Source organism: Motacilla alba, chromosome 22 (genome assembly GCF_015832195.1).
Source record: "Motacilla alba alba isolate MOTALB_02 chromosome 22, Motacilla_alba_V1.0_pri, whole genome shotgun sequence".
NCBI classification, from domain to species: Eukaryota; Metazoa; Chordata; class Aves; order Passeriformes; family Motacillidae; genus Motacilla; species Motacilla alba.
Genome location: NC_052037.1, coordinates 3501131 through 3525267, shown reverse-complemented (window position 1 = coordinate 3525267; position 24137 = coordinate 3501131). Strand labels below are relative to the sequence as shown.

The window sequence follows — 24137 nt, the reverse complement described above, 5'->3', positions numbered from 1 at the left end:
CAATCAGGCCATTCATGGCATCTGAGTCCACTGTGTCATCCTCAACCAGGTCCATAGAGCCCATGTGGTCTGGGCCATGAGCATCTGCTAGAAGTTGCCCTGGGAACCGGCCTTCGCTCGTGGCATCCGAGTCCTCAGCCTTGCTGCACTCCAGAGAGGAGTCCTCAGCAGTCACCAGCGAGGGGGTGAGCCCCGAGGACCACACCTGCATGTCGGACATCTCCATCAGGGCATCCTGCTCAGTGGCAGCCATGGGGATAGCATCCATGATGGCCACCTCATTCCAGTACTGGTCGGCACGCAGCGGGGATGGCAGTGTGTAATGCAGGGAGGCAGGGGACAGCAGCTCGTCCTGCAGTGAAGCGTAACCTATATGGGCAGACAGAGGCATCATGTCCAGCAGCCACCTCACGCACGCACAAGCACAGTAGGGCAAAAAGGAAACAGCTTTTGGGAGGATGACAGCCCCAAGGACAGCGATGGTCATGCCCCAGCCCGCTGTGGCCAGGCTGAGCAGGGCTGTGCTCACAGCAGCTTTCACGTGGTCCCTGCAAATGCTGCCATGCCTCCCTTCAAATCCTGGGGCTGGTTTGGGCAGGTCCTGGGGCTGCCTTCTCCCTGCGAGGAGGACTGGCCTGGTGTTCACACGATTTTTCATCCACACGGCAGGACACAGTGCCCTCTTTGCTACCCTGCTCCACCAGAACCCCTGGCCCCTGCCCACAGCCCCCATCCAGCATCAGCTGGCCGGCTGTTAGCCTGGAGTTCAAGTAGCCAAGTCTGGCAGGCACCAACTCTCAAAGCCAAACACACCACAGCACACAGGAGCAGGTTGGAAGTACCATGAGCAGAGAAGGATGGCCCCAGAACATGCCATGCAACCCCAAGGCCCTGCAGAAGGCAGCCAGGGCCTTACAACCCCATTGGTGTCTCCAGGGCTACAAGCCATTGTCATGTCTCATCACCCAGGGCCATCTGCACAGCTCAGGCACATCCAGTGAGCTACAACCAAGCCAGGCACTCCCACCCATGCAGGTGCCTTTGCTCAGCCTTTTCCAGCTTTGAGCCATTTTTTTCACCCCTGGAGATCAGCAGTGAACCTGTTCTGCTGCCCTGGCAGCCAGGGAACGCCAGCCACAGCCAAGGCACGGGGTACAGCTGGGACCCTTGGCACAGAAAGGGCACCTCACCCATGGGCACCCAGGTGCCTGGCCAGGGGCATGCAGTGCAGTGCCAGCCAGGGAAGGAGCGTGGGACAGTGCGGGAGAAGAAGGCCTGGGATGGCTGCCTGCAAGCGTGACAGCTGTGAGAGGGGCAGTCCTGGTGACATGCAGTCGCTGGAGCAGGATGCGGCTCCCAGAGGGCTTAGCTGAGGTGGAGACAGTGGAGACAGGCAGTGGGAGATGAGAGAAGGAGAGGCCAGGATGAGCTCAGAGGAGAAAGATGAAAAGAAGTGACCCACAGGAGTGCCCGCACCTGGCAGCACTAGGTGGCATGTTTGAGAAAACAGAACAAGGGGAGAGACAGAAAGGGAGAGAGCGATGAGCCAGCGCTGCAGGGCCAGAGCCACAGTGCAGGGCTGCAGCAGCACAAAGCCCTGCCCCTGTCTGGTGTGCCGGCTCCCCAGCAGCAGTGCCACAGCTGACTCTGGCTGTGTCCCCACATCCAGGCCCGCTCTGCCTGGGAGCCAGCCCAGGCACACCACCACAGCCAGGACTCAGTGAGCTCCCTGGCCACTGATCAGCTGGCACAGCCAGAGACACCTCTCACCTCTCACACTGGGATAAGAAACACATGTCAATCCCACCTGGAGGGTTTCTGAGAAAGCAGCATGGCAGAGCCAAGCTTTCTGCACCATAAGCCCCAGTGAAGAGGCCACATCTGGCAGCAATGCCTCGTGCCCACTCAGTTCTCAGTGGGTGCAACCTGGTCAGGCAAGACACCAGCCCCAACCTCTGCACAGACTGTGCCCCCCAGGGCCCTCCTGCATTCCCTGCCAGAAGCTGGGACTCACCATTCATCTGGGATGGTGAGAGGGAGTAGTCTCTGTCCGTGTAGCGCCAGCTTCCCTTCAGGCTGCGGCTCTGCCGGCCGGAGCCCTCCAGCATGTTGACAATCTCGCTGCGGTCGATGTTCCTCAGCGCCGTGTACAGGTTCTCAACTGCAGGGGGGAGATGGTAGCAGCAAACCAGTCACTTGGGAAGATGCAGCCATGCCCCAGACACCCTCCAGGCGGGCAGGGAAGGCAGATATGCATGAGCCACCCACTGTAAAGCCGGACAGCGGTCCTCGCAGATGCACACGCTGCTCTGCATAGCTCGCCCTGCCACCTCTGTGCCTGTAAAAGGGCACCACAACTACTCACTCTTGACATTCTTGCCCTCACGGCTGGCCCAGAGGTTGAGTAAGGCTATGCTCTGCTCCAGAAGGGAGTTGGGGTTCTCCACACGTATCCTGTTGATGTCATCCACCCCAAACTGCAGCTCACGTGCCAGCTCTGGGGAAAGCACCACGTCAGTGTCACACCTTCTGGTGCCCACCACAAGGCCCGGGATGCTGTGAAGGGCTCGAGACCAGTGCAGAGACCCTCTGTTCCATACAGCAGAACATGCAGGAGCTGGGATGGGGCAGAGGTTGAAGCCCCCTGCTCAGGCTGGCTGTGACTAGCACAGCAGGGTCTCATGGCAAGAAGCGTGGGCTCTGCCATTGCATGTGTGGCTGCAACGAACAGCAGCAATATGCACAGCTTCTAACAAAGTCCCAGCCTGGTACCCGTGCATGTGAATACGTGCACAGCCACGGGAAGGTTCACTTCAGAGCCCTGGAATGCTCCCAGCAGGGCTGCACTGCAAAGCAGTCACCACACCTGGCAGCACACTCCCAGCCTCCCTAAGTGTCAGCTTTCCCAGGAGTGTTGTGCATCCTCAGCACCATCAGGTGTGGACTCACCCGCCCAGCTGAGGCCCAGCTGTTCTGCTATGTCCACCATCTTCTGGTCTGCCTTGTCTGTGCTGCTCAGAGAGCCTGCAGGAGAAGAGGGAGTCACAGCTCAGCTGCACAGGGCCCTGCACCAGAGCGGTGAGGGGAATGGGGTGCTGGGTGTGGGGTCACACAGACCCCCAGGCAGGACCAAGGGAACCTTCAGGGGAAGGGAAGTTGCTGTGAGTGCAACTATGACAGGATCATCCCAGCTTTCCACTGGCTTGGGCACCCCAAGTGCAGGGGGCGAGTGGGCTGGAATGCTCCCAGCAGGCTGCATACCAAAACTGGTCTCACTTAGAATGCTGTATCGCTCCCGCAGAGACAGCGGTGTCAGTGTCCTCCTTCGCTCATCACTGCCACTTCCCTGTGAAGGTGGTGACAAACCAAGGAGTCAACAGCTCGAAAAGAGGGCAGCAGCTCTGCCCTGACACAACTGCTTCTCCTCCACCTCCTGAGTGGCACGACATGGCCACGTGGAGCAGGTGAAGAAAGCTGGCAGCAAGGGCTGTCCCCTGCACTTGGGGAAGGGATGGGCCCTCAGTGCCCCCCACCAGAGTGCCAAAGACCCTACACTGACCTTGGTGCAGGGTGGTATGCTGATGTTCAGGTGGCAGAGCACGTGCTGGAGGTCCTCGTATTTCATGGCCTTGCGCAAGAAGGACAGGGAGCCACTGGCTTCCCGGCTGCTGTCCCGCACCTGAGTGCCAGAGCCCAGTTAGGTGGCTTGGCACCAGCCAAGGGCCCCAACTGCTTGCTCAGTCTTGTAACCTGACGTTACCTTGATGGGAATGACAAGACGATTCTCCCGGAAGGACTGGAAGAGGAAGGTGCGGGGCTGAGCAGCCTTCTTGACAGGCACCAGGTTCCCTGAGAGTTCCACGTGCAAAGGCATTCCCTCTACCACCTGGCCAGGAGCAGAAAATAAGCTCAGACCCTGTGCAGAGCTACTTCTCCTGCTGCTGGACAGGGCAGGTAACCCTGACTCTCCTAGCCAGGCCAGGGCCAGATCCTTCCACCGGTATCAGTCTCCCCTCACTTTGTTATCCCTGCTGCCCTCCACACATGCTGCTGGGGACAAACCTCAATGTCCCTGCTGCGGGCCACCTCGGTGAAGTTCTCATGCTGCTCTAAAGTCTTGTCCACCTTGTCGTCAGTCATGCAGTAGCAGCGCAGCCGGCCTTCCCGCGCGTCGTTCATCTTGGCAAACACCACGAATTTGGCCATGTAGGGCACGGCTGTCAGCTCCTTGTACAGCATGGTGGCAAAGTGCACAGCCTCAGCCGTGCGTGGGCAGTCGGCCAGCCAGAACCTGCAGGGGATCTGGGTCAGGGGGCTGCTGGGTGCTGGCACCAGGCAGCTGCCCCCACCCCCCCTCAAATGTCATCATCATATTTTCTGAAAAATCCTCTTTGCCCAGGATTCTTCTCCTGGGAAGCTGAGAAGCCTCAGAGAAAAAGGAAAACTATATTATCTCATTTGCTGCTCCTGTGTTTTGCTGCTTTGGAATGTGGTTGGAGATTGTTCATCCAACATGTGAATTGTTTTGACTTAATGACCAATCATGGTCAGGCTATGTCGGGACTCTGGAAGGAGTCATGAGATTTCATTATCAGCCTTTGTCTGTATCCTTTCTCTATTCTTTAGTATAGTTTTAGTATAGCATTCTTTAATAGAATATAATATCAGAAAATAATAAATCAGCCTTCTAAGAACATGGAGTCAGATTCATCATTCCCTCCTCTGTCTGGGGGACCCCAAAAATACCACACTCAACAGCCAGCTGGACTGCAAAGGAAGCCCCAAGAGTTCTGGACACCCCCATCTTTGATGGGGACCCAGCCAAGTACAAATAATGTGTCATGACTGCTTCCTGAAGTTTGCTCAGGCAGCATGGGGGTCTCAAAGCCAGAGGACACCACCCTGCATGTGGGGAGAGGGCAGCACAGCACCAGGGGTTAGGGGCTTCTCCTGGCAAAGGCTGTAGCAAGGCCCGAGGAGCACCAGATATCCTCAGATGGGCACACTTTTGCCCAGGACTCACCTGGCAGACACATTGGTGGTAAAATTAGCGCACTCGTTTTCATAGACTAGCTTTGTGGTGCCTGTTATGTCTTCCCACTGAGCTTGGGCTGTCCCTCCTGCAGCAGAAAGCAAGGGTGAGCGTTCTGTCTTTCCACAAGCCCGGGGTCTGCATCCCCTAGGCATTTGCTTCCTCCACAGCTGTGCTCCCTGGAGCTGCATCCCCCTGAGGCAGCCCAGCCCATCCCCACGGAGAGCACGCTTGCAGCCTCACCGATCACGCTGCAGAGCAGACGTAGGCTGGTGGTGTCCCCCTCGCCACTGTCTCGGGGATTGTCCTTCCAGGATGGTGGCAGCGGGATCCGGAGGCCGATGGGGCGGTGGAACTTCCTCCGTCGCGGCTCCACTGTGACAATGGGGCTGAAGGTCGCTTGGTTCCCCAGCAGCTTGGTCACCAGCTCGTCAGGCACAGGCTGTGCCTGTGGGTAGCACAAGGACGGGCATCAGGGAGGGTTTTTCCCCAGGCTGGGGCACAGCCTGGGCTTGCTGCCCAACCCGGATTGCAGAAGTGTGTCTGGGCGCCAGGCCAGGCTCTCTGAGGCTCACCTGCAGGGCCAGCCTCACTCTTTTGGTGACAGCAGTGTCTGGGAAGGTGGCTTGTACCATGGGCACCAGTGTGCTTTTCAAACACCCTCCCTCAGGGCCAATCATGTCGCAGTCCTGGCAAATCCGGGACATGACCACGAAGTAGAGAGGGAAGTCGGTGGTGATGATGCGGCAGACCCTCTTCTTATCCAGCTCCTCCTGGCTCTCCAGCTCTGCAGGGGCAGCACAGCCGTCAGGGCGCACACACCAAGCTTTGGCCGTCACTCAACACCCCACCACGCCACACTGACCACGCCACTGAGCCCCACGCCACCTCCCAGGCCACCCGCAGGGTGCTGGCAGGTGTGGACTGCCCTCCTGGCACCCTCACCCTCATCCATGCCGTTGAGCAGCTGGTCCATGTAGCTCTCCTCGTAGCGGTTGCGGTGCTCCTTCCACACGGAGCCGTTCTCGCTGCGCAGCACTACCAGCTCACGGTCCCCACGCCCGTACGAGGCAAAGTGTGGGATCTCCACGATGACAGGGCTGCAGATAGCACAGGAAGGCCACTGGCACCCACGAGCTGCCACAAGGGTATGCAGGCAGCAAGGTGGCCCTGGGGAAGAAGGATTGCTGGCTTCCCACTCTCTGTCGCTAGAGGACACAACACGATGTGGACACTCTGTTCTTTTCAAGGTAAAAAGGGACTTTTAAATTTCTGACGCCAACATTTATAGATTTCCAAAAGTGATAGTGGTTGGAGGGTGACAGTGCCACCTCTCCAATGACACTGGACAAACCAGCAGTCCATCAAATTTCTCCTCCTCCATAAAAGAATGCAAAACAATAAGTTATTTATATAAAAGTGTGTGAGAAAATTAGTTACAAGAATGTAAACATTAGAAGGCTTAGAAAATCTTAAAAAATCAGGGTGACCTCTCTCTGTGAAAGAGGGCTCTGCACCTGGTGGGACAGGGCTGCTCAGGGCTGACAGTGTTCTGTTACTCTTGAATAACCCGTGCCAGAAACATGCTGCACCCCACAAGAGGTGGGATCTCTCCTCTGGCAAGCTCAAGAAGCAGACATGGAGGCAGAAGTCCTGCCCTGTATGGTAAAGCCCTCCAGATGAACCCAGATCTGTTCCCAGTCCTGAGGGATGACCCTGGTGTGGGCAGCCCAATCTGCCCTTTATATTCCCAGCTGTGCTCACCTGAGGAACTGGGCACCAGCAGGCCCCAGAGCGATGATCCGACTGCCCAGACCCTCCTCCTCAGCCAGGGGTGGGGGTGCAGGGAGCTTTTGGGGCTTCACCAGGCGGCAGGTGATGCGGGTGGGCGCAGCGCAGGCGCGGGGCGGGATGACCACGCGCAGCCCGTGGTGCCGGCTGCCCCGCATGGAGCCACCACGAGCATCCACCATGAAGCTCACCAGGAACCTGCAGCAGACAGAGGCACGGGCACCTTGCAGCCAGCTCGTGAGCACAAGCGTGCGCGTGCTGCACGGGCTGGGCACTCACCCTGTGTGCACGGGGCTGGCCACTGGGCTGATGTTGTCTGAGGTCTCAGTGGCAGGGCTGCTGGGGATCAGAGAGTCCTCATCGAACTCTTTGGAGGGCTGCGTGAGGCAGGGAAGAGACCTTGTGGGCAAAGGGTCCTGTGTGGGGGTGTTGAGCCTGCCCACCCTCGCACAATCCTCACTGCACAGTCCTGTCAATGCCCGTTACCCACCACACACTTGAGCTCTGCGGTGCTGGGGGAGCTGCCCCAGCAGGGAATGCCTGGGGGAGGCCATGGCAGGCTGTGTCTCATGCTCACCTCCTGTGGGGACACCGAGGGTGCATGCAGCAGGCTGACTTGCTCAGCTTCTGTCTCCACAGGTCCTACCTGCTCAGTCTCCTCAGCTCTGGTCACCACAGTTTCAGGTGGGATGCAGGGGACCTGCAGGACAGCTGGAGACTCCACCCTGGCAGGAGAGGGTAGTGAGAGCCACAGAAGTGGTAGGGTCCCTCAGCCCCTGCCCATCCCCACAGAGTCCTGGAGCTGCTGGACAAAGGCAAACTGAGCAGCAGCCCCACGTCCTGCTGCAGGGACAGCACTGACCAGCTTTGCCTGCTGTGCCAGCCTGTGAGGGCTCAGTGATCTGTTCCTTGCCTTATGTGCCCCTTGCCCAGCCCCGTGCCCTGTACCTGCTCCTTTCCCCACCACCCAGTGTCTCTTACGTTTGCTCCAGTGTCGTTGTCATGAACTCCAGCATCTCTCTTTTGCCTTCCTGGTCTCTGAGATCAGGTGTCTTGGGCTTTGGTGCAATCAGCTCTTCCTCTGAAACCAAGAGTTGGCTCAGCAAGCAGAGGCAGGTGGAGAAGGGAACACAGATATGCAGCCCTTGCCCCCACCTCTCCCCGGGGCTGGAGCCAGGGCCCATCCCTGCTCCACTGCTGGACACACACACACACACACTCTTGTCTCCTGGGTCTCAGCCAGACACGGGGAGGGCTTTGCTGTCTGCCAGGATGGGTCTGCTGGCAAGGCAGGCCAGCAGGACAGGAGCTGTGGGAAATTTGGCTGCTCACTAACCTCTTACAGCCCCAGAAACAGCGCAGACACTGCAGGGGATGCCTTACACTGATGCCTGGGACAGGGACATGGGCACCACAGGGACTGTGGCTGCCCTAACACTACACCCCACTGGAGGCCCAGAGCTCTGCTAGTGCTCACCACTGGCCCCATGAATACCTGCTCACCAGCTCAGCAGAGTTTGGCTCTGGCCAGTGCCCCATGGGAGGGTGTCCAGCACTTCCTGCAGCAGACAGAGTGCCCCAGAGGAGGGGAGGGGACCACAGCAGCACAGAGAGCCTTGGGCTCTCAGGTTAATCCCTGCTCTGGTCAGGATGGCATGGGGCAGTTGTGGAGGGATTGTCACACTCCCAGGCTCCTCCAGCTGCCATGGGTCTGACAGGGGAGTCAGGGTCCTCCTGAGTGGGAGGACGCCCATTCATGCAGTCACACCACAGCAAGCAGCACGGACACGGATTGGCAGGGCAGGGTGGCCTGGAGAGCACCAGACCAGCAGCAAGGCTCAGCAGATGGACATGGCGTGCGGATGGTTAGTGGCCATGGGGTGAAATGGGCCATTGAGCTGGGGCAGGGGACACATTTCATACCCATTACTGTGACATGAGCAGTGCCTGCAAAGTAAGAAGAGGCAAAAGTGAGGTATTGGTGGGAGGGTGCAGGAGCAAACCAGCTACAGCTGGGCTGGGAGCTGGTACCCTCCTTGCCTGAGCAAGGCACAGTGGGGGCTCTGCATGCCCGAGGGCTCTCTGCACAGTCCCTGGGGCACGGGATCACGGAGATGTCCAGACATATCCCTCCTGCATAGTGCAGGGAAGCACCCAAGGCTGGAGGTGCCACCTCAGGAGTCTGGTGAGCTTCCCCCGTCCTCTCTGCAAGACCAGGGGGCCCACACAGCTCCCTGGCCTGGGGGTGTCCCTGCTCCAGCAGGAACACCAATGCCATCCCCTTGACTGCTGCCTGCCACGCTGACCCAGCTGTGTGGCAGATCTCTGGGATGGTGTGACCCAGTTCCCAGCCCTCACCTTCATCCTCGGACACGTCCAGAATCTCGTCCACGGTCTCTGGGAAGCTCATGCGGTGCTTGTCGCCGACTGACTGTGGGAGCAGAGCAGAGCAGAGTCAGAGGAAGCCTATAGGAATGTGCCCCTTGTTGGTGGAGTGACAAAACTCTCCTTTGCCCCCTTCCAAAGGAAAAGAGCACAGAAATTTCTCTCCTCAGTTAGGTGAAAAGACACCTCATAGGACCTGGGGGACTTCACCTCAAACTTAAGGACAGCTAATTGGACAGCAGCCAAAAAGTCCTGCCTGAGCAATTCACTGGAAAAAGAAGAGAACAAAGGAACCAATGGCTTTTGTGGGGTGTTTCACCAGGGGCAGGAGGACCTCTTGGCTCAGTTTTTCTCTGTCAAGAGTTTTGTTATTTTGCCTTTTATTAAAACCTTTTTGTTTCCAGCACTACCACAGAAGCCATCCTGCTGATTTGATGCCTTCTGAGCTAGCTGAGCTGTCCTGGGTGTGAAACAGATCTCCAAGAGCTTGTGAGACCTGGCTCGAATAGACCCTTATATCAGAAGCCAGCATTTTGCTGCACAGCTATCTGCAGCTGACTCCTTACACTTGGGCTAGGCACTCAGCTGCAGACCCTTCCCAGGCTGCTCCCAGCCCCATCCCTCCTCCTCAGCACCCTGCTCCTGGTACCCAGGGGCTCACCGGGATGTCGGTTTCCTCTGTGACAATCTTCAGCACGTCCGTGACAGAAATGTAGCCAAGCCTCTTCGCGATGGCCAGGGGAGTGGTGCCGTTCTGTGCACAGAGGAAAGAGGCTCAGCAGCAGCCACGGGGCAGCTCAGGAAGCTGGCTGAGCTTGCCACAGAGCGGAGGGGTGCAGGGGAGCGTGGTACTCACGGTGCTGATCTCGTTGGGGGACGCGCCGTGCTTCAGCAGCAGCGTCACCACGTCCGTGTGGCCCTGCTGGGCCGCTTGGTGCAGGGGGGTGTAGCCCAGCTGCAGGGGAGGACAGAGGGTGCTGCAGTCAGTTCTGCAAGGCTGCTGCCCCAGAAATGCCCCCAGGCCTCACACACGCAGTGCTTCGAGCCTGGAGCATGAGGACAGCTCCATCAAGCTGCATGCTGTTGCCCACGGCAGAAGGGTCCTTGGAGCACAGGACACCTCTGTACCTTAGTCTTGGCATTGACATCTGCTTGGTGCTGCAGCAAAAACTTCACCAGCTTGATGTTCCCATAATGGCTGGCCACGTGCAGCGGGGTATAGCCCATCTGAAAGACAAGATCAGGTCTCTGCCTGCCCTCACCAATGCTTACTGCCCTTCTGGCTTGGATATGTTCATCCCACAGGCAAGCCCCCCCCATGAATAAAGGATGAGGTATGCATGTAGGAGCTTCCCAGAAGCCCAAGACCAAAGCACAGGGCTTCAAACCAAGCTGTACCTGTGGGTACAGAGGTGAGCTATATGAGCAGGCAAGAATCACCCCTCCAGAGAGGTGGGGGGAAGAGGAGGAAAAGTCCCCAGGACACAGCAAAATGGTAAGGATGCCTGCTAGAAGGGAGTCTCTTGCACAAAGAAAAGGAATGCTCTTCCCTGAGCAGGCCTAGAGGCAGTTCCCCCATGTGTTTCACCAAAGCCATACTCAGTGCACTACTTTACCCTGGTCATTGCATCCACTGTGACTCCATGTTTCACCAGAACATCCGCAACCTGCACGTGCCCCTCTTGGGCCACAAGATGGAGAGGAGTCAGGCCACTCTGCAAAGAGAGGAGCTCTCAGCACAGTGGCACTGCCATCACTGTAGGTCCAGCAGCAGAGACTCTCTCGGGTCTCCAGCCTGGCAGGGAGGCACAGGGGCCTGGACCACATCCAGACTGCTCTCTGCTGGCTCGTTTGCCTCCAGCCTGGCAGGATGTGCTGGGACAACTTACCTTGTTGCCTAGGTTGCCGTTGGCTTGTTTGGAGAAGAGCAGTGCCACCATGTCTGCATGGCCCTCCTGGGAAGCCAGGTGCAGGGGAGTGACTCCCTGCATAGACTCGGCGTTTGCAGAGGCCCCATACTGCAGCAGGCTGCTGGCCACTTCCATCTGGTTCTGCTTGGCAGCGATGTGCAGGGGGGTGTACCCATTCTGCAGGGAGAGAGGCTCATTGCAGTGCTCAGCCCTGCCAAGCAGACCAGAAAGGACAGGAGGTGCCACCCTACCTCTGCAGGCCAGGCCTGCCCTTCCTAGCTGCCTCCACAGCTCAGGGATGCCTCCCCACACCATCTCTGTGACAGCAACCAGCCCTGACACTGGTGCCAAATCCCTCTCACTTTTCCAGCCAAGTCAGCAGGGGGGGTTTCAAAAACCACCTGCTTCAGGTGTGACTGATATGGGCCGCCCTGGAGTTCCCTACACGTGAATTTCTGCAGCAGCACGCTGCCTCTGGGAGCCGCAAAAAGCTGGGGGGCACACACACACCTCACACACCTCCTGGAACGTGCCTGGCTGAGGCGTGGAGCTAAACTCCCAACACACAGCATTAGTATTCAGGCAGAGACTGCAGGGCCTCGAGCCCTGCCTGTGCTGCCACGCTGCAGGAGCGGAGCAGCTGGCACACAGCCGCTGCCCAGGCTGACGCGCAGGCTGGCGGTGACGCAGAGCCACGGGGGGCTGGCACCGGTACCAGCTGCTCCCAGGGCCTGCCCAGCATGTCTGCACAGGGGAGAGGGAAGTGCCAGATGGGGAGGGCTGGCACCACCAGCCACTTGGCTGTTTTGAGGATGCGGCTTTTGCAAACAACGCGGGAAGCAAGGCGCCCGCTGGCGTGCTCCGTGGGGAGATGCTCCCCACGCTCAGGCAGAGCTGGGTGACTCTCACAAGCTCCTGGGTTTTCTGACTCACTGCTTCAGAGCTGCATGCAAACATTTGCCTGTGGTTTCCCAAACTGCCAGACGCAGCGCTGCTCTGCAGGACTCGCCATGGAAACACATTCCCCACGCAGCAGCCACCGTGCCGCTAGCAGGACCATCCCTGCCACAGCCCGTCTGCTGGATCAGGACCCTGCCTGGCACCCTGCCTGCCCCACGTGCTGCGAGGACAGCCGGCATGAGAGAGGCTGGTGGTGATCAGCCCCTTACGCGTTCCCCGAGTGCCAGGGTTGAGGGGGCACTTCCCTGGGGAAGCCCGGCCCAGACTTACCCAGGCTGAGTTGTGTGGGGAGCTGCCCTTGGGAAGCAGCAGCCTGACAATCTCCAGGTTGTTGTGGTGCACAGCCACGTGCAGTGGAGTCAGGCCATTCTGTAGTGGGGGAGAGAGTACAGACAGGTGAGACAGAGCCTCTCTCCAGACGAGACCACTCCTCCCACAGAAGCAACTCTCACCTTCCCTGCTGCATTGGGGTGGGCGTCATGTGCCAACAGCAACTCTGCCACATCCACCTTTCCATACTTGGCTGCAACGTGGAGAGGGGTAAATCCTTTCTGAGGAGAAAGGCAGCCCATCACAGGGTGGCAGAGATGAAGAGAGTGCTGGCACCTGCTGCAACACAGGAGGAGGCTGCCCCTCCTGCCACAGGGACGCTGTGCCACCAGCCTGCCCAGCCTTGCCCCAGCTGGGCCGTGCCTTCTGCAGCAGCGGGCTCAGCAGCCTACCTTGGTCATGCAGGTCTGTGAGGCTCCCTTCTCCAGCAGGGCCAGGGCTGTGTCCATGTGCCCCTCTCTGGCAGTGATGTGCAGGGGCGTGTGCCCTGCTGTGGTGGCCAGGTTGGGGTTGGCGTTGTTCTCCAAAAGGAGTTTGACCATGCCAGTGTGGCCGATGCGTGCAGCACAGTGCAGAGGAGTCTGGTCATCCTGTGAGGGTGGCAGAGAAGCTGTCTGGGCACACCTGGACCAGTCCCTTCCTGTGATGCCAGAGGGATCCCAGCCCTGCTCCTACTGCTGCACAGCCCCTGGTAGGCAGTGCTCTGGGCACGTGACAGCAAAGAAACCCAGCACCAGCTGGGTATCTCTGGATTATAACCAGAGCTGATTATCACACAGGTCCTCTGTACCTACCTTGGCCTTGGCATTGGCTTTGGCTTTGTTCTGCAGCAGGTACTTCGCCACATCTGTGTGCCCAGCTCTGGCTGCCATGTGTAGAGGAGTCTCTACTTTCTGCACCAAAGGCAGGATAAAGTGGTAAGGCCAGAGGAGGGGAAATGCCTCCCTGCAGTCATTCCTCTGCTCTGAACAGAGGAGAGCACTGCCTGCAACCCCTACAGGCTCCTGGTGCCAGCACAAAGCAGAGGCCACCAGGGACTGCTCAGGTGAACAGAGGGTGCAGGACCTGGATATCCCGCTGAACCCCAATAAACTGAGCTCCCAAAGCCCAGCCAGGGTGGGACTCACCACGTTGGACACATTGGGAGAGGCTCCACGCTGCAGCAGAGTCTTGACGATGGGCAGGTGTCCCATGAAGGCAGCCACGTGCAGGGGGGTCAGGCCAGACTGTGAAGAGAAAGGGGCCGGAACCCAAGGTGGGACTCATGGCCTTGGCAATATCTGTCACTGTCCCCTCATCCTTCTCCCCAGGGCAGGTCTCAGCACAATCGGAGTGCCCAGCCTGCTGCAGGAGCCTGGCAGGTGAGTGCAGAGGAAACACAGGGAGCTGCTGACTCCCCTGCATCTCCTTCACAGAATCCCAGAATAATGAGGCTGGAAGAGACCTCTAAGATCACCGAGTCCAACCTGTGCCCTGACACCTCAACTAGGCTGTAGCACCAAGTGCCACGTCCAGTCTTTTTTTAAACACATCCAGAGATGGTGATTCCACCACCTCCCTGAGAAGACAATTCCAGTACCTTATTATTCTTTTGGTGAAAACTTTTTTCCTAATATCCAATCTATACCTGCCCTGACGTAGCTCGAGGCTGTGTCCTCGCCCTTCAGAAGATGCTGCCAGACTAAATTGTTTCTGAGCTGCAAAGAGCACCAAGAAAGGTGCCAGGTGTATGGCAGAAGTAACAGGGACATCCCATCCTGCCATGCTGCCTGTAAGAGTGGGGTTTTTTTGTTGATAGAACGATAAAATTTATTTTTGGGGTTTTTTTTAAAGCTAAAAGTTTCTTTTTTTAACTAAATAAAAACACTTCATAAAACTTAAAAAACTTCAAATTTAAAAATAGCTAATTAGACAAAAGCTAGAAAAATTCACTTAAGCAATTAATTTTAAAAAGTAAACAAAAAAATGAATCGCTTTTGTAAAACGTTTTGCCAAAACCAAAAAAGCTTCTTGCACTTAGCTTAGTTTTCTCTGTTTATTATTTTACTTTTTATTAAACTTTTTTTGTTTCCAACACTACAATAAAAACCATCCTGCTAATTTTTCTACTCCCAAAAATAACCAAGCTATCTTAAGTATATTATAAACCTCCAAAAACTTATTAAACCTAACTCAAAAAAAAAAACCCTACTATAACAGCTGCCCACACTGTACACGGAGAATCAAGAGAGCTGGGCTCAGCCCACCTACCTCTGTGACAGCATCAATGGAGGCTCCTGTCTTCAGCAGCAGCTCCATCACTCGGATGTGGTTTTTCTTGCAGGCGATGTGGAGGGGCGTGAAGCCGTTCTGCGGACGGACAGACGGACAGTCATTTAGCAGGAACTCTCCCTCTCCCCCTTGGCCCAGCCCGCCCACTCCTCCTCACCAGGGCTCGGGAGTTGGGCTTGGCCCCCTTCTCCACCAGCAGCTTGGCCACGCGGTGGTGCCCGCAGTGGGCGGCCACGTGCAGGGGCGTCAGGTGGTCCAGGGTGATGTCGTCGATGTCGGCGCTGTACTGCAGCAGCAGGCGCACGCAGTCCAGGTGGTCGCCCTGGGCTGCCATGTGGATGGGCGACAAGCCGTTCTGCCACCGTGGAGCAGAGCCTCAGGGCTGGGCCACCAGGGCCACCCAGCCCCTGCCTTGCACGCCCAGGCGCTACTCCAGGGCAGATGAGGCGGCTTGTTCCCTTGTGCTACCAGAGAGAAGCCTCTAAATCCCTCACTGAGCCTCACAGAGGAGCAATGTCGGGTGGAGGGCAGGGCCTGAAGAGCTGCTGCCACGGGGCAGACTGTACCCAGGCCATCCCCTTCTCAGGACTGGTCCCCTTTGAAGGATGAAGGCCTCAGGCAAAGGACTCCAGCTAGGGCTAAGTAGGGCAGTGTCACCATGATATTTTTATGAAAATCCTTTGCTAGGATTTTTCTCCTATTCTAGCTGAGAAGCCTCAGAAAGGAAATGAAAACAATAACTCTCTGATGGCTGTGGAATGTGGTCTGGAGGTTGTTTACCAACAGGTGCATCTTTGATTGGTCTCACACGAATTGTTTCTACTTGATGACCAACCACGGTTCAGCTGTGCCGACTCTCTGAGATTCATGAGCTTTTGTTATCATTCCTTTCTACTCCTTGCTAGCTTTCTGTCTGCATCATTTCTTCTATTCTACTAGTACAGCATTTTTAATATAATATTTTTATGCTATTAGTGTAGCATTTTTAATATGATATATATCATAGTATAATAAATCAGCCTTCTGAAAAACAGAGTCCAGATTCTCATCTCTTCCTTCATCCTGAGACCCCTCGAACACAGCCACAGGGCAGGAAGCTTCTCACCCCTTGTCAGGCCAAAAAAAGCCCCAAGCCAGTCATGGGTGCCATCCAGCAACTGCGCACAGCTTGTTACCCCAGTGTGCTGCCCTGGGACCTGGCAGCAGTCACAGCCCCAGCATGTCACCGGGTACCTTGGTTTTGGCTTGAATGGGAGCCCCGTGGTCCAGGAGGATCTCTGCAATTCTCACGTGTCCATTGCGTGCCGCACAGTGGAGAGGGGTCAGCTCGTCCTGGGGAGAGAGGAGGGTTCAAGGGCTCAGTATGGCATGGAAGGGCAGGCTTCCCTCAAGTAGAGGACTAACAGGGGCTTTGGACTTGTCTGAAAAAGAAGGCAAAACTGAGCCTGGCCTCAGCTCCCAGGGCACACCTTTGTAGCCATGCAGCCTTCTCTCACCTCCGTATGTGCCAGCAAAAAACCTGGTCCACCCCCTTAGTGCACCAGAGACCTCTCACCTTCCCAGCAAGAGGTTTGCAGGGTGAGCACTGGGCACGAGCAGCTCAGAGAGGGACATGGCCCGTGCTCAGAAGGGCTCTCACCTTGGTCCTCGTCTCGATCTGGGCCCCGCGGTCCAGCAGCAGCCGTACCATGATGATGTTGCCCCGGCGGGAAGCAATGTGGAGGGGAGTGATCCCATTCTGTCAGGAGCAATGACAGTCTCTCAGGAGCAGCCCCTCCTCTTTCAAGAAGGCAAGGGACAAACAAAGCAGAGAGGGCAGGGGGAGCTGCATCTCTGCCCAGGGACAACACTGGGGAACAGCTCCTTTTACAGGCTGCAGACAGAAGCTACGCAGAGCCTGCAGGAAAGCACCAGCTCATGGGTTGGGCTTCACCTTTAGGTCTGGAAGAGGCATCCTTACTGCAGGTTCTGCGAGCTCTGCCCTGCAGCAGCAGCAGCAGCTCTCCCTCAGCCTGGGGACAAGGTCCCCAGGAGCTTTTAGGGACGCATGGCTGCTTCTAACAGAAGGGAGCCGTAGCAGAAAAGGCCCGTGCTCGTTATTAATTGCACCTCCCCATGCATCTGTGCTACTTTCTGCATAGTCCCACCTCACCAGCAGGTCCTGGCAGCAGCTGCTGCACCCTGCATGGACAGGAGGCACAGCATCCTCCTCTGGTGCTGGAGCAGCACAAGCCCCAGTAGCTTCCCACTCTGCGCTCACCTGGGGTGTGAAGTTGACACTGGCTCCACGGTTCAGCAGCAGTTGGGCCACACTGAGATTCTCATAGTGGGCTGCAATGTGCAAAGGGGTGAATCCAGTCTAGGGAAAGAAGGAGGGATCAGCCAGCCAGACACATGCTCCCTGCTGAAACCACGGATAAACACAGCATACCGAGCTGCTGCTCTCCCTGGGGATGTGGGGAAGCTCCCAGAGACAGCAGAGGAAAACCACACACCTTGGAGAGGACGTCAGCGTTGGGGTCGTTCTGCAGCAGCACGGCAGCCGTGCGAGTGTCGTCGTTGCGGGCTGCGATGTGCAGGGCAGGCAGACGCACCTTACCCTTTGTCCCATAGTTGATAAGGTGAGCAACCACGTTCTCGTGTCCTTGCTGGAGAGCCACAGCTAGGGGAGTGAAGCCATCCTGCCAAGGAGAGGGAGACAATCGAGGAGCCACGGCAGGACCCAGCCATGGGACTGCATCAGGGGGGACTACATCAGGCAGGGACTGCGCCCCTCCGTAGCCCCCAAAAGCAGGGCATCCCTCAGAAGCCCCCACAAGCAGGCCATCCTCCCCAAGGATCTTACCTCTGTGGCTACGTTCTGGTTGGCTCCATTTTCCAGCAAGAATTTCACAACTTCCAGGTGGTTCTCCTGCGCTGCCATGTAGAGAGGTGTGAAGCCTTTCTGCAAACACAGAGCCACGGACATCAGCACAACTCTTCCTTGTGTTTCTTGAGTTCTTTGAAGACCTATACCCCCATCAACACCCACTCTCCCAGGTCAGTGAACGGGGGCAGAAGCATCCATTGTGGGTGTGAAAAAATAAAAAAAAAACCCTGGCAGCAGTGGAACAATCACAGAGAGATGGAGTCCAAGGCCCACATATCCAGAAAAAAAAAAATGCTTCGTAAGAGTCAACTTAAAAGAGACACTGCCTTCTGCTCACTGCCAGTATTGTCCCTAGGTTCAGGGACAATTCTCCCATCAGGCAAAATCTGAAGAGCTTTCAGCCCTACCAGGCCCAAGGAAGAGAGAGCGAAGGCAGCACAGTGCGTTCAACTGCAGGGCTTGCTGGAGATCTCAAAGCTCTGCCAGGGAGGCATCAGCCAGGAGTCCTCCCAGGTTAAGTTCAGCATGTAAGTGCTGACAGGGACTCCCTCGACAGAGGCCACACTGGTATCCCCATGTGCCTCAAGACTCCCTCCACACCATTTTTTTGCACACTTGTCTCTTTTCAGGAGTCTGGCTGAGCAGTCGTTGCTCCTGAACAAGGCTAGAGGGAAATTGCAAAGGGCACAGTTCCCACCATGAGGACACCACCATCACACAGGATGGGTGCCTTCCTGTTCCAGAGCAGGTCGCCCTACCTGGGACTGCGCATTGACGTTGGCCCCATAGTTCACCAGCTCCCGGACCACGTCCTGTTGTCCAGCCAAGGCAGCGATGTGCAGGGCTGTGTTTCCCTTCTGAAAGACACCACAGAACAGTCCTCAGGGGCTGAAGCAACCCAGGACGCCAGGGAAAGATGGGCCTGACATGCTAGCAGGCATGCAACCAGAGCAGCTGGCCAGGAAAACCTTTATGGAGGCCGTGCAGCTCTCCCTCCGTGTTCCACCCCTGCTGTAAACCCAGCAGCCACCCTTCCCATTTGCTGGCCAGGGAAGAGAGTGATTTCATCTCTCCCATGAAGTTACTGGCAGCAGGAGCTGTATGCACTGTCAGGTGCTGTGCATCTTCAGCCCTGAGAGATGAGGAGAGGGGGGAGGACGGGGGAGCTGAGCTGGCACTCTTCAGGCAAAACCGCAGCGTGCACCCTGGTAGCCAAGGCATCCCAGCAGATTTAGGGGATGATGAGCAGGCTGGAAAATGCACACACAGTGCCTTTGGGTGGTGTGGCAGAGTGGCAGATTCTGCTCTGTGTCCAGAACCCTGTGAGAGCACCAGAGAGGTGGCAACTGAGCCCTCCTCCTGTTCTCACAGCCCTTCAGCCTGTGCTGGAGGCTGCTCATTTGTCAGTCTGGCTTGCTTGTGCCATTGTCTTGCTTGTCATCAAGAGAAAACCACACCTGCTGTGGTGATGCATGAGAGAACAATATGTTATTTACAGAGCACCAGAGCTCTCCAGGCTTGTGACAATGGTATCGAGGCCATCTCAGTGCTGGAACGTGCAGGGGCTGCCCTGGGGCAGCAGCCCGTGCCAGGAGGAGATGCTGGTAAGACAGGACTAGCCCACGCTGTGGTTTGTGTTCCTCCTCTCTGAAGTCCACAGTGGCCCCCTCAGGGGAGAGGCACCTCCCACCCACCAAGAGATGCCAATCCTGTGCTAAAACCAGAGCCAGGTGCTCGGGCCCAGCCCAGCAGCACTGCCCCTGGCACAGTCTCTCTGGGGGCTGACAAACAGCACGATCACTGCCCAGCTCCTGCTGGTGTGTCTGGCAGCAAAGGCAGCGTGCAGAAGCTGTGAGCAGTGTGGCCAGACTTCCTTCTCCTTACCTTGGTCGTTGTCTCCAAGACGATCTCCTTGTGCAGCAGCTCCACCACCATTTTCACGTGGCCCTCCTTGGAGGCCAGGTGCAGGGCGTTCAGCCCATTCTGGAGGAGGCAAAGGTGGGAGAGGGGAATCAGTCATCATCTGGGGATGCAGCTCTCTGGGGAGCACCCTACTCTGAGCTCCTGGGCAGACCTGACTGCGGGCGCTCGGCCCATGCTGGAGAAAGTCCAGGCTGGTGGGGGCAGGAGTGATTGCCCTGTCCTTGAGCTCCATGGTGCCACAAACAGCTCCACGCTGCCAGGAGAACTTCACACAACTGAACGCTGGGTTGCTGACTAATGCTGGAGGTTTCTCCATGAGCAAAACGTGCAGCCCACACAGGCAATTTCCTACGGATGGGTGGTACCACAGCTCAGTGTTTATGGGCTTGAGGCACAGGAACTGCTTCAGTCCTCCCTGCTCATGGCACATCCCTTGTGTCAACTCCTGGCTTTGCTCAAGTGACTTTCCACGGGGTGCCCCTCCTCACAGTCAGGTTTTTCACACCTAAAGCACAGAGCTGAGCTTTTTGTGCACAGCCCAGAGCAAGGGTGCACCACAGCTGCTGTGTAAGTGCACATACAAACCTTAAACTTTAACATTTACACAGACGGATGCGCGGTGAGAAGCCCTGCTTTGAACAATGAAATTTAATTCATGGTAGTTTGTGAGCCTCCAGGCCAGCAGCTGGCTTCTCCCTGGCTTTCACACTGCCCACCAGCTTTGTTCCCCCAGAGTTCAGCCGCAGCAAAGAGCGTAGAGAAGGTGTTGGCTGTGTCACTGTTAAGCTCTGCTGGTTCCAGGAAGCTCCCAAAGAGCTCAAGTGATTTCTCAGGAACATCCCTGCCCCAGTTTAGCTTCCCTTTTTCCTACATGTGGAACCTGAAGAGCCAGACCTGGAGGACTGGCCAATGCCCCTGAGCATCCTCAGGCTGTCAGAAGGAGGGGTGCCAGCTCAGACAGCATCCTCAAGGCTACTCAGACAGCTTCTGCTCTGTTCTGACACCCTCTTCCACTTCCCAGATGTGGACAAAAGGGCTGGGATATTTGCTGGGAAAGAGGTTAAATACCTGCAGGCACTTTCAGATGCCACTTTTTCTCCTTGTCCCTCACTTCTCCCAGGTGGATATGCTGGGTTTACTCACCCCTACACATGGCAGAGGGACACCTGCTCCTGCCCAAGTACTCCACCTTCCAATCATGTGTTTCAACTCCTAAATGGAAGGTCACTTCACAGAAATGCTTCATCCCCACCTAAATATTGGTAGAGGAGCAGAAAAAATGCCCAGGGAGGCTCAGTTCCAGCCCTCAACACTCCAGTTAAACTCAGAACTGCTTCAAGAGTGTTGTCAGACTGCAAAAAGGTTTGATTACAGCGCAAAGAGCAAAAATCTAAAAACCCACAGGCTTCCTCACCACACCAACACCACAGTTCTGGCAAGCCTCAAGCACAGAGGGTCTGCTTCCAAGGGGAAATGAAGTGGGGGGGCTGTAATACCCTCAGAACAGTGCCACTGAAAGGAAATGCTCCCCAGCCATGTCTGGCTACACTGAGCCCATCTCCTCTGGCCAAGCCCTGTTTCTTTGATGAAGACACACCTACACAACCCCCTACAGATGATCACTGACACCCTGACCTCACAAGTGGCATAAGTGATAAGTGGCCACAGACATGCAAGCTTCTTCTCAGTTACACTCACCTAACCAACAAATGGAGAGCAAGACCACAGATGCTCAGCTGCTCCCCTCAGGCCATGAGCTCTTTTATGCAAAGGATTCATAAATAACCTTTTGAATGCTACAAATCTGTGACAAATCATTAACCTGTGACAAATAGTTGTGCAACAAGCACACAAGACTGTTTTCCATGGATGGCCCATGAGTGTTTCTGCTCCAGGAGCAATACAGGCTGTTTTGCACATTCACTTTGGCTTGCCAGCTCATCCGACCCAAAACTGCCACAGGATGTGCATAATTTGAAGGGTGCTGTATTTTCCTCACTAAATGCTGCAAATAATTCCCAGAAATCCCAGTCACTGGCTATCAGTGTGACAAATGCAGCCCTACAGAACAACACGGAGACTTCTCACTTAGCCTGTCCCAAAGCAGGGACCTGCTCTGGACTGCCCACCAGGACTGGCCACCTCAACAAAGCCCATCTCCTGGGCACCCACAGGCCATCATGATGCTGCTCCCAGCTGGTGAGAGTCCTGGCAGCAATGTGCACTCATCCTCAGTCCTCCAGCTCCTCGTGGATGAGATGGGACCATGGTGGAGTTTGGAACAGGAAAGGTGCACGATGAAGACACTGATGCAACAATGAAGGAGGTGGAACCGGCGGGATGAAGGTCAGATGGCATGTCAAGGTCTCTGAACTTGAGTAAGAATACAGGACTTGTGGGATAGGTCTGACCACATATATCCCTCTTTATTCTATACAGGACATGTGAGGTTGGACCTTTCCCACAGGTCTGATATTCCTCAGAAGGAAACCCCAAAGTGCCATCTAACCTCAGGGAGATGGCAGGAACCAGTGCAAAGGCATCACTGAGAGAAGAGCCTCATACTGCTGTAGCCATTGGCTTTCCATCAAAGTGTTAAATACCCTCACCAGCACCAGAAATCTGGTTGGAAACAGGACTTGAAGCTAGTCAGTGGAGATAGCTGATGACAGACCATCTCTTTGGTGAAGAAGTTGTTCAAAGCCATCATCTTTAGCTCGTGGATGAGTCACCCTGTCGTAACTCTTTGCAGAGCCTTCTCCAAACCCCACACCCCTCTGGGCTAGAACGTTACAGGACCAGTGGATGTAGAAATCCTCCCTCTCCTCTTGGGCTTGCTATGGAAATGAGTGAAAATCCACGGTGCCCTCTGCCTGCCCTGCGGGACCCTGTCCCCAGTAACTGCGCTGGCTGCTGCAGCACAGATCAGCTCTGAGCTTCCCTTGGTGTGGGGACTCGATACTGAGACACATGAGAGTGCTGAGTCAGCCTCCCCACAGCAGCACTGCTCCAGAAAGCAGGGACAGCACACACTGCCTGCTCCCCCTGCTCCCCCTAAGCCCCCTGAACCTGTCCCTACAGCATCTGCCCCAGTTCGGGCTCAGCCACTTGCATTTGGCAGCTACACAGATACAAAATGTTCTGATGATGGTGTGCAAACAGTTCCTCGGCGCCTGCAGCTCTTTGCTCCTGTACAAACCTATTTCTGTGCAGGATGAGGAGGGCTCCTCCTGCCCAACACCTCCCAAACCACCACAACTGGCATTTTGCAAACATTCGCTGCTCGTGATAAACTGCAGCTTCCAGGAATCCAAAAGCCTCAGCACTGCAGGCAAGGGGAAAAACCCCCACAAGCCATTTCTGTGATGTTCCAGCCACTGTGCTGCTCTTCACAGATATCTGCTCTGCCCTCTGAGAAGCAGCTGAGCTTCTTCCAATTGTCCCAGTTGCTTGTCACACTAAAGGAGCCCTCTCTGCTTACCTGTTAGTGTCCTTTGCTATGCTCCAGCCAGTACATCCAGGCTCCCTAGACCTTTACAGCTATTGCTGCCCTCCTGGCCCCAAAGACAGCAGCTCCAGGTCTGCCCCTCTGCTCAGGCACATTTTCAATGAACTAGAGATAGTAGCAGAAGCCCTGTGTGTTTCACCTACCTGGTTACAGGTGTTAATATCTACCCCATTCCTGAGGTGATCCAAGGCTTTGTCCAGATTCCCAGATCTTGCAGCTCTCAAGAAACTGGTTGCAGCATCAGCCTTGGAGACAAAAAGAAAAAGCATGAAACTCAGAGCCCCCTTGTTGTCCCCCACCACCAGCACCGGGTCAACTCTTCGCTCAGCTGCAGAGAACATAACTACACAGACCAGGCAGAAAAGGCAGAGGCCAGGAAAGTCACAGTGGGAACTGCTGGGACAGGCTGAGGTGCCCCAGATCAGACAGGAAAAAGAAAGGCTGGGACCTGGACTTAAAATGAAGAGCATCCAGATAATGGGGCAGAAGGTCTGCAGCTCGTCCCATCACACTATGGGGACAGTATGGAGGGAGCTCCTGCCACCATGAGAGCCTCCCTTGGCCCAGGAAACCCCTCCGTGCCTGGGCTGAGGAACTACACTGATGGAGCTGTAGTGAGCCCACCCCTACCCTCCTCCAGAAGCCACTGAGCAGCAACAGCAGTGAGCTTGGGTACTGGCACCAGGGACAAGAGCCCCAGCTGAGCCCCTCACAGCTGGGAAAGTCACCACTCTCTTTTTTGGCAGTGCTTCCCTGCTACACCAGCCCAGGCAAGGCACAGCAACACTTTTAGCAACACTACTTAGCAGTGTGAGGCAGCAAATGGAGACAATGGCATGGCTCACTAGAAGCTGGAGAACAGGGTGGAAATGCAGCGATGTGGGTCTGGGAGTCTGGGAACTTGGACTGGTAACTGGAGCTGGTACGTGCCTGCTCGGGCCAGCCCAAAGGGCTCTCTGCAGCCAAGAGCCACGAGACATCCACGGTGCAGGACACACTCCTCTGTCTTCAGCTCCGAGAGAAAATCAGAGCCCCTCTTGTACCACTTACATCAGGACTGACCAAGGGACCTCCTGTGCTAGGAGAGCTTCTGCTCTGCCACCCCAAGCCATCCTGTGTTGCCCACAGCCTAGTTGCAGAGGAGCATCCAGGCTTAAG

General features: G+C 56.2%; 1 protein-coding gene across 1 annotated transcript in view; it reads right to left on the bottom strand.

Moving 5' to 3' along the window:
• The window catches only part of ANK1 (ankyrin 1), a 57817-nt gene that overhangs the window by 7004 nt on the left and 26676 nt on the right, over nt 1-24137 (bottom strand). Inside the window, exons 2-40 of the mRNA XM_038160176.1 lie at nt 23123-23224; nt 19433-19531; nt 18307-18405; nt 17525-17623; nt 17175-17360; nt 16940-17038; nt 16319-16417; nt 15913-16011; nt 14837-15034; nt 14659-14757; nt 13536-13634; nt 13203-13301; nt 12801-12998; nt 12531-12629; nt 12349-12447; nt 11098-11295; nt 10825-10923; nt 10337-10435; nt 10065-10163; nt 9870-9962; nt 9182-9254; nt 8747-8770; nt 7805-7904; nt 7401-7548; nt 7103-7200; nt 6797-7021; nt 5978-6132; nt 5608-5819; nt 5276-5480; nt 5024-5120; nt 4063-4291; nt 3761-3886; nt 3560-3679; nt 3262-3346; nt 2950-3024; nt 2366-2497; nt 2015-2161; nt 1477-1485; nt 2-369 (exon numbers count right to left, since the gene is read on the bottom strand). Coding sequence (XP_038016104.1) covers nt 2-369; nt 1477-1485; nt 2015-2161; nt 2366-2497; nt 2950-3024; nt 3262-3346; nt 3560-3679; nt 3761-3886; nt 4063-4291; nt 5024-5120; nt 5276-5480; nt 5608-5819; nt 5978-6132; nt 6797-7021; nt 7103-7200; nt 7401-7548; nt 7805-7904; nt 8747-8770; nt 9182-9254; nt 9870-9962; nt 10065-10163; nt 10337-10435; nt 10825-10923; nt 11098-11295; nt 12349-12447; nt 12531-12629; nt 12801-12998; nt 13203-13301; nt 13536-13634; nt 14659-14757; nt 14837-15034; nt 15913-16011; nt 16319-16417; nt 16940-17038; nt 17175-17360; nt 17525-17623; nt 18307-18405; nt 19433-19531; nt 23123-23224 — 4989 coding nt within the window. The remainder of the gene's footprint in view (nt 1; nt 370-1476; nt 1486-2014; nt 2162-2365; nt 2498-2949; nt 3025-3261; nt 3347-3559; nt 3680-3760; nt 3887-4062; nt 4292-5023; nt 5121-5275; nt 5481-5607; nt 5820-5977; nt 6133-6796; nt 7022-7102; nt 7201-7400; nt 7549-7804; nt 7905-8746; nt 8771-9181; nt 9255-9869; nt 9963-10064; nt 10164-10336; nt 10436-10824; nt 10924-11097; nt 11296-12348; nt 12448-12530; nt 12630-12800; nt 12999-13202; nt 13302-13535; nt 13635-14658; nt 14758-14836; nt 15035-15912; nt 16012-16318; nt 16418-16939; nt 17039-17174; nt 17361-17524; nt 17624-18306; nt 18406-19432; nt 19532-23122; nt 23225-24137) is intronic.